This window comes from Protopterus annectens, chromosome 1.part2 (assembly GCF_019279795.1).
Source record: "Protopterus annectens isolate FY-2018-M chromosome 1.part2, PAN1.0, whole genome shotgun sequence".
NCBI classification, from domain to species: Eukaryota; Metazoa; Chordata; order Ceratodontiformes; family Protopteridae; genus Protopterus; species Protopterus annectens.
The window spans coordinates 940,628,204-940,636,759 of NC_056727.1; the positions used below are offsets into that span (position 1 = coordinate 940,628,204).

At 35.1% G+C, this 8,556-nt stretch overlaps 1 protein-coding gene across 1 annotated transcript in view; it reads right to left on the minus strand.

Annotated features, from left to right (window-relative positions):
• Positions 1 to 8,556, minus strand: part of TOGARAM2 (TOG array regulator of axonemal microtubules 2) — a 1,500,446-nt gene that overhangs the window by 90,147 nt on the left and 1,401,743 nt on the right. Inside the window, exon 18 of the mRNA XM_044059883.1 lies at positions 982 to 1,198. Coding sequence (XP_043915818.1) covers positions 982 to 1,198 — 217 coding nt within the window. The remainder of the gene's footprint in view (positions 1 to 981; positions 1,199 to 8,556) is intronic.

The following is an 8,556-nucleotide window of genomic DNA, read 5'->3' on the forward strand; positions in this document are numbered from 1 at the left end:
AGACACTTTAACAACAAAAAACTGTGTGTGTGTGTGTGTGTGTGTGTGTGTGTGTGTGTGTGTGTGTGTGTGTGTGTGTGTGTGTGTGTGTGTGTATCTATACACACACACATACACACACACACACACACACACACACACACACACACACACACACACACACACACACACACAACCAGTAACCACACACATATATAAGTCTCCGGCTGTAGTACCATATAGTGCTTATCCTATTACCAAGGTACAATGATCATAGAGTTGGCATATATAAGTAACAGGGGTATATGGGCTGTAGCTCCCCCTTCAAGTATGAAGGAAGTCTTGCCACCTGGAATAACACTTTAAAGGAATAATGATAAATTTCCCATTGCATTGTAGTGAAATTACATTTTACTTTTTTACATTTTGGGCTCACAGTTTCTCGGAGCCAGTGGGGTCTCTGCAACAAAGAAGCCTTTGTCTTTCCAGACCAGCTGACTCCATTCCAATGACATGAATGTGCACCACCCCAAGATGATTGCAGCTTAAATACTTTTGCTTACACAGTGAACAATGGGTTATGACTGTGATTTTTCTAAGCTGCTCTCATTCTGCCTTTTTAGGCTCTGCCAAAAATCTCTACATTGGTGAGTAATTCCATGCCCTCTGTCAACCCTCTGTCATAAAAATGTACCATAAAAAGGGAACAGTCATTTCTGACCCCTGAACACTGAATAACTCAACCCAGCTCAACTCAACTTAACTTTATGTTTTATCACAATACAATTTATAACACACATGAAATTCAAACAAGCAACAGCTACATAAGTACATACATTTGAATATATAGACTCTGTGCTATGTTAATATAAAATAAACAAGTAATAAGATAATAGTAGTTAATAAAATAGCTAATGCCTAGATCATATTTTATTATTATATAAGTTGCTACTACAATAAGACCCATGTAAACTCCAAAGAACTATTACAACATGAACTTACCTATAGTCTTGATGAGTGTATCTAGAACAGTCACTGCTGCAGTGTAAATCCCAGAATTTTTTGAGTTAAGGTTGTCTGTGACACTAGTTACTACAGAAAGAAGGACTGGATGCAAGCTATCCTTTAGTAAAGGTATCATGGCAACCATGGACTCCAGTGCAAACTGATTCACTTTTTTGTTTGAGTCCTGAAGTCTCGGAGAAAAGGAATCAAAAATCTACAAAGAGAAAATAAAGCAATATATATCCATTAAAATGCTGTCTTGTTCTGCTTTTGTGTGTAAAGTTACTAAAAACTGACTATTCTCACTGTACCTGATGAAGGCATTAGCTAATTTGTATTTTCCCTGTATACAGTGTGGGACTTCAAATGCAATTTTTAAAGTAATTTCTCTTAAATATATTTTATAGTATAACTGGAGAATTCTAGTGCAGCGGCAAATAATCAATTTTCCATCTTTTTGCAAACTTGCCAAGGAAGAATTTTGTAGTTCTTTGTATTCTGACATATTTTTGATGCACAACATTGAAAATCTGTAACACAGCCAGCTCAGAAGTGTATACAGGTGAGGCTCTAAAGAGCTAACGGCTGACTACACCAGTGATAAAAAAAGTTCATAATAAGCCATTAGAAACAGATTTAAACAGAAATGTATAATAATCACCTGGCCATCTTTTACTAATAACAATAGCTATCTAAGGTTAAGTGTACATTTTAAGTTTAAATAATCATTTAAAAACCTGGTGTATTTTCAACATTTAAAGAAAACTGCACAATTCCTTATATTCCAGAAAATTAGTATGATTACTACACACTCAGTTACAATAAAAACAAAATATTTTAAAATTGATACACATTTCTCTGTATCAGTGTAAATTATGATTCCTGTTTTAACTTTTGATGGAATACTAATGTTCCTGATTACATTGACAAATGCCAACTTAAAACGAATCACAAGTTGCACATTTTGTACAATACATTGTAAATTAACTATTACAATTAAATGCCTGGAATCTGTATATATGGCCCCACATACCTGCATACTGAGCATGCTTCACATTTACACCATGAGAATTAAATGACACATGCCTAATAACAACAACTGTCTGTTCTAACATACATTTAATACTAGGGGAACACTTGTCAGTAAACACGGGCTTCTCAGAAACAACCCTAAACATAAATTAATTTCCTTTCAATATTTTCCATTCATTTGAAAAAATAAATGTAATGTTATGACTATCAAGTGTGAAGTTTAGACACACAGCATGAGCATGACTTGCTGAACTTGTTTTACTATTAATAATAAAGTATTCTGAGAAAACTGGAGAATATCTTCCCTTTTTTTCCTTCAGAACTCTTTTAACCATTTAATCTAAAAAGTTCTCAATATAACCTCTCTTTAAAAGCATAGCTCTCACTTTTGAAACCTGATCATCAAAACTGAAATTCACATCTAGGCCGGTAAGTCTCAAAGCCCTGGCCAATTGTTCTTTGACACCCTCTAAACATATCTAGGGACTAGATTATGTTATTTTTTTTAATTCAGCTATAGAGGAATCTAAAAAACTCTTAATATCATCTAGTAAAATAGTAACATCCAAAAATTAGCAGAATTATAATAATCACAACTTGTTAATCTCAAAACATCACAACTGTGGTTCCTGTCCTATATAAGTACATTAAAAGAAGCTTTGTCTCTCTCCTACAATAAGTTATCAGTATATCAAACATAAACTTGTTTGTGAGTAAAACCTTGAAATCTATATTAAACCTTCTTTTCCCTGCAAGCCAGCACCACATTTCCAAAAGTTGGGGCTATAACTGCCCATAGCAGGACTGGAAACTTGTAAAAAAATGAATACCCTTGAAAAATGAAAAAAAGTAGTTTTCAAAATTAAATCAAGACAGGTGCATATCACATAAATCATGTGACTAGATGGGAAAGAATATTTAGACATATATTATCCAATGCATTCACTGATGATATCTTGAGGAATATAGGTGTGTGAAGATTTTATATCTACATGGCAAGTAAAATCTAGCCACTGATAGTGTTCAAATTAGTCTCCATCGGCCTTTGCAAAAAATGTCAAGAATCTCGCACAAAAGAATAAACTTTAACGATGTAATCCTTTAACATACTTTCCACAACAATGTTCTGCCTTAAACCCTAGTACACTAACAATAGATATGTAAGGTAGGGTTTTACACACCTTAAAAATTCCAAACAATGCCCCTATTCTAGGATAAGACGTGAATAAAGAAAGTTCTGCACCAATTACCTTTTCAGTGAAGAAAATGCAATAATACATTGTCTGTATGTTTGTAAGCAATGTTAATCTCATTCAACAACACCTTTTTATAATTCATCTCATAGGATAATAACAAATTCATCTTGTTAACACATTTACCTTGTTCCATAATGATAAAACCTCGAGCTTTATCAAATTTAATATAGCTAATGTTATGATTTTTATAATTAAACTAGTGTTGAAACTTCTTGAGAATTCATTAAAACTTCTTGGGGAGGTTTACCCTAAATACCTCTATTTTTTTTTCAAACACATTTTCTCAGAAACTTGAATTGTGTTTACCAAAGGTAGATTACATACACTTTTTTGAATCAATTATCTTTGTATTCTTTCCTGCAGACATTCACTTGCCTCTTCTAATGTCTTCATACCTCTCTATATAATGATATCCTGCTATCTCTGCAGTATAAGCCATCTCAGGTATTATGCCTACATCTTATCCATAAAGCTCTGCTAAGCATAATTCCATTTTTCATGCACATTTTCACATTGTAAACTGCTTCTTGAAGTAAATGTTATAGTATATTCTTGCATCTGTAAATATGAGTATATATTTGTTTTCTAGCATATCCCTATATCTGTAAATGTGCTTTGTTCATTTCTTATGTGATCCTATTCACCCAGCCTGTGTTTGCAAATGAACCATTGAGATCAGTGCACTACCCTGGTAAATAAATATAAATAAATAAACATTCAACCACACACCTAGTGTTGTTAACAGTGTATTTTAAATTTAGTTTCCAAGCAAAAAATGTTAAATCTGGTATGGTTCAAAAAACAGATCCCTGCAGGCTGGCAGAAAACTAAAACCATTGTTTAACACACTCAGTTCTGCTGATGAAAAAGTTCACCAGTTAAATTAAAAATATGAAAATATTATGTTTCATTGCCATTCTCCTATCCAGGGCAGGTCATAAATACAACAGTACCTGCTGCATTGTCAACTTCCCATACCTCAAGTCCTGAGAAACAACTACAGGAGAAGAAAAATTCACAATTGTTAACTCATTTGCTAAAAAAAATCTGGTTCCTGCTTCTTCATCCCCATCCATGACTTCTGCCTTTTTCCTGATAATTTTAATTGTAAAACTGATTCTTGCTGTAAAAGAAATGTGTCATATCTTGTTGAGTCTTTTCTGTGTTCTCCCTCACATGTGACTTGTGAGGAGTCTGGACCTGCCTGAAGACTCTTCTCCTTGCCTCACAGCCAGTGAAGGGAATGTCTTGGTTGCAGAAGGGCAGACAGTGCAGAAGTTAAAACATATTATACCATGACCCCCCATTAATATTCCAAAATGTGCACGCTGATTGGCCAGTGTGCACATTGTAAATCGACTTATACTAATGGAAAAAGGTCCGGTCGCCCGGACTTTTTCCATTAATATAAGTCTCTTTTAAAACACTGTCTCACTATGTTAAAAGAGTTTAACATAGCGACACAGGTTTAAAAAAAGCAACGGAGATCTCCGTTGCTTTTTTTAAAGCTGTCTCGCTATGTTAAACTCCTTTAACATAGCAACACAGTGTGTAGAAAGCAACAGAGATCTTGCTTTCTCCATTGCTTTTTTTTTAAACCTGTCCCGCTATGTTAAATGGGTTTAACATAGCAAGACAGCTTTAAAATGAGCAACAGAGATCTCCGTTGCTTATTTTAAAGCTGTCTCGCTATGTTAAACCCATTTAACATAGTGAGACAGGTTTAAAAGAAAAAAAAGTAACGCAGAAAGCAAGATCTCCATTGCTTTTTACTGTTTCGCTATGTTAAATGGGTTTAACATAGCGAGACAGCTTTAAAATAAGCAACGGACATCTCCGTTGCTTATTTTAAAGCTGTTTCGCTATGTTAAACCCATTTAACATAGCAAAACAGTAAAAAGCAATGGAGATCTTGCTTTCTCCGTTGCTTTTGGCCACAGCTCTGATGTACTGCGTAGGCATGCGCAGTACATCAGAACTGCCGCGGATACCAGACAGCTGCGGAAGGGCAGCAAAGAGGCATTATACAATGCCATTATTTAAGAAAAGTAATTATTACTTTTCTTAAATAATGTCATAGTATAATAGCAATAACCCATTTCTGGGTGTGGGTAATGCGGGATTTACCCACGGTTGTCTTTGTTTGGTTAAACCACGCCAACCGTGGGTAAATCCCGCATTACCTACACCCAGGCGTGGGTTATTGCTATATTCTCTTCAGTTATTTCATTGAAAGATGGTCCACCAGAACTTCCCTATTAGTTGGCTGAATGACCATAATTTGTTTGATTGCTCCCTTTATGTGGAATTTCATAAGCTGTGCAGTTTTTATACTCAGACTTGTCTCTCTGCAACTTTTGCAATGTTCTATTCTTCAGAGTCATATCAAGTCTCTTGACAGACTGCACAATATCAGTTTCAGGTTTTGTGAAAAAAACAAGTACAGTTTTAACACATTAAATTGTTTACTTCCTGATTCATGTTATTAAGTTCATTGTCATCCTGCTTAAAGCCCAACCAGTTCAAGCTATTTTAAATCATGTGTCTCAATGTTATTTGGGAATTTGTTAAAATGCAAACCTTTAGATACCCGTTTAACTCTCAAACTTTCTTTAACAAATATTATCCTATAAAACACTCTTGCATCTTTTCAAAATTTTTTGAAACTCTAAACATCTTGTTAAAGTCAGAACCCAATGGCTCTGCCATTACATTATCAGCTTTATAAGTGAAGTGAATAATCTTAGACTGCAAAATGTATGCAAAATGTATTTTAATGAAAAAACAGACATTTCTCTGTGTTGAGTAATCATGTTAGAAGAAACAAACGAATCCTGAGAACTCAGGCCACTGTTCTCAGACATTTAAGAAAAACATGCAAATTCTCCAGTCTTATCAGGACTACAATTTAGTCCAGGGCATGGAAATTTGTTCAAAACTGACTTCAAAGCATCCAAGGCACTGCAAAATTCCATAGGGAGAGAATACACAGAAAGTTCATTAAATGTGGAGTGACAACGAAAAGGTTCTTCTGTCTTAATCTGTATAGACATTTAAAACCTATGTAGAAACCAATGGAAATGTAGTAAAGGACTACTTAAGTACAAATTAAACATAAAATAATGTTTAATATGTAAAATAAAATAAAAACTGTTTAATATGTAAAACACTTTCTATTTACTGTGCAGTTTAACATTTTTATCTCTACATTTATCAAAGACTTCATCAGTACTAAAACAATCCATTAAAACAGGTTTAAAATGGAACATTTTAATAATCAAGTTACCATATTTCACCAATAACAATAGCTATCTCATTTTATTTTATATGCACATTTTAAGCTTAATCATTTAAACCTGATGTATTTCCAGTATTTAATGAATGTTACACAATAATACCTTATACCCCCATCAAATTAATATGATCACCTTGATAGCTGGTTTAACATACTCAGCCACAACAAAAATATTTTAAAACTGACAGACATTTCTGAGTATCTGTACAAAACATCAGTACTATTTTTACTTCTAGTGGAATATTGATGTCCCTTGGTGACTGCATCAGTGAGAAGGAATGCTACATGTTGGATAGGGTGGGTACAGGGGAGGGGATTCATGCAGCTAACATGAAGTGAAGGGAGTTATGAAGGTTTAATCCCTAAGAGATAACCAGGTGAAATTTGCAGTACTGACAAAGTATCTAAACAACATCAGCTGGAGGAACACAGTACAAATATATTAAGTGGACATGCACACCACAAAACCAAGGAGATATAAATTAAAAAAGGAAGAAATAGCAGTACAGGTTTTATGAAGTAGCAGTACTTATTATTGTTCTGTGCCACGTATGGCAGTATCTAGATTTGAATCTGAGCTTCTGTCTTGAAGTAGGTGACAAAGGGAGACAGAATAACTTCTGCTACCTTGTTTCAGAAAGAAAGGGCAGTTTACTGGTAGCACAGAGTGTTTCCAATAGCCACTAATTTCAGATAAAAATGTCTCAGAAAATCTTGAAATCTCACTGGCACCCCTGAGGCAACCTCTAGTTATATAGTACATATATTGCATGTGGCCTGACACCAGAAAGTTGAAAGATAACATCGTGGGAATTCTGAAAGCAATGTTACCAATCTGTTCAACATGTAATCTGTGATGGTGGTGATGGTAGGTCACTCTATATGGAAATGCAGATAAAGGATGAAATACTATTTAAGGTAAAACTGATTTCTGTATTATATTACAGCATGCCAGCCCAATCTTTCAGTATAGAATTTCATTCTATGCATGTGCATTTATCCCTGTCCTAATAGGGAGGCTGATGGTGTTGGAACAGAAAATCAGATATCAGGATCTCACTGTCCTAATCAAACCATTGTTTTTTGTGTGTGAGCATAGGCATAGGGCATGAACCGAAGCAGATTTCAGTCTCATTCTCTCTATCTCTTCCTCTGCCTTTCCTTTCTCTTGGGCAGTAAACAAATTGGGCACACTAAAGCTAAGAATGATGCACTTAACCATCTCAGTCCTGCTCTCAGACCTCCTGGTGTCTTCAATTTTAGCAGATGTGCAGTGGGACAGGAGATTGATAATAATGTAATATATTGGCTGTTAACATAATTAATCTTTCTATTGTTCCCTTTTCATTACAGCGCCACAGACTCAACTTGTGTTTCATTTTTCTGACTCTTTGTATGCCAAAATTATTCCAGTTTTTTTTTTTTTTGTTTTTCCTTTATGCACCTTAGGAGGCTTGCTTGAAGGACCCATCATCACTCTGTGAATATACTTTCTGCATAAATCGACTCCTCCAACCTCACAGCATGATCTCTTATTTTTAGTAGAATTTCTCTTGCTTGCTTGATCTGGTACAGCACTAATTACCCCACTTTTAAATGTAGCAATCATGCCATTTTTAAAAAGCTATACAAATGAAGACTACAAAGTAAATAGTCAACTTATAAATATAACACCTTCATTAAGGAACTAGGGTCTGCTGTAGACAGCAAATTAAGGCGGTGTTGCTGCGGTAGCGTTGTCGCCTCACAGTAAGACGCTGTACGGTTCGATTCTCAGCTAGGGCGTCTTCTGCATGGAGACATGCATGAATGGGCATACCTTCATTGAAGGTTGTGCTTCAGGGCTGGTAACTCGGCACTTAAAAATCAACTGCCAATCATTAGCGGACCGGAGTTCCGCTGTGGCGACCCCTAACCGGGAAAAGCTGAAAGACACAACAACAACCAGTGTGCATATTACCAAGTATTCAGTAGTTAGCTAATAAACTA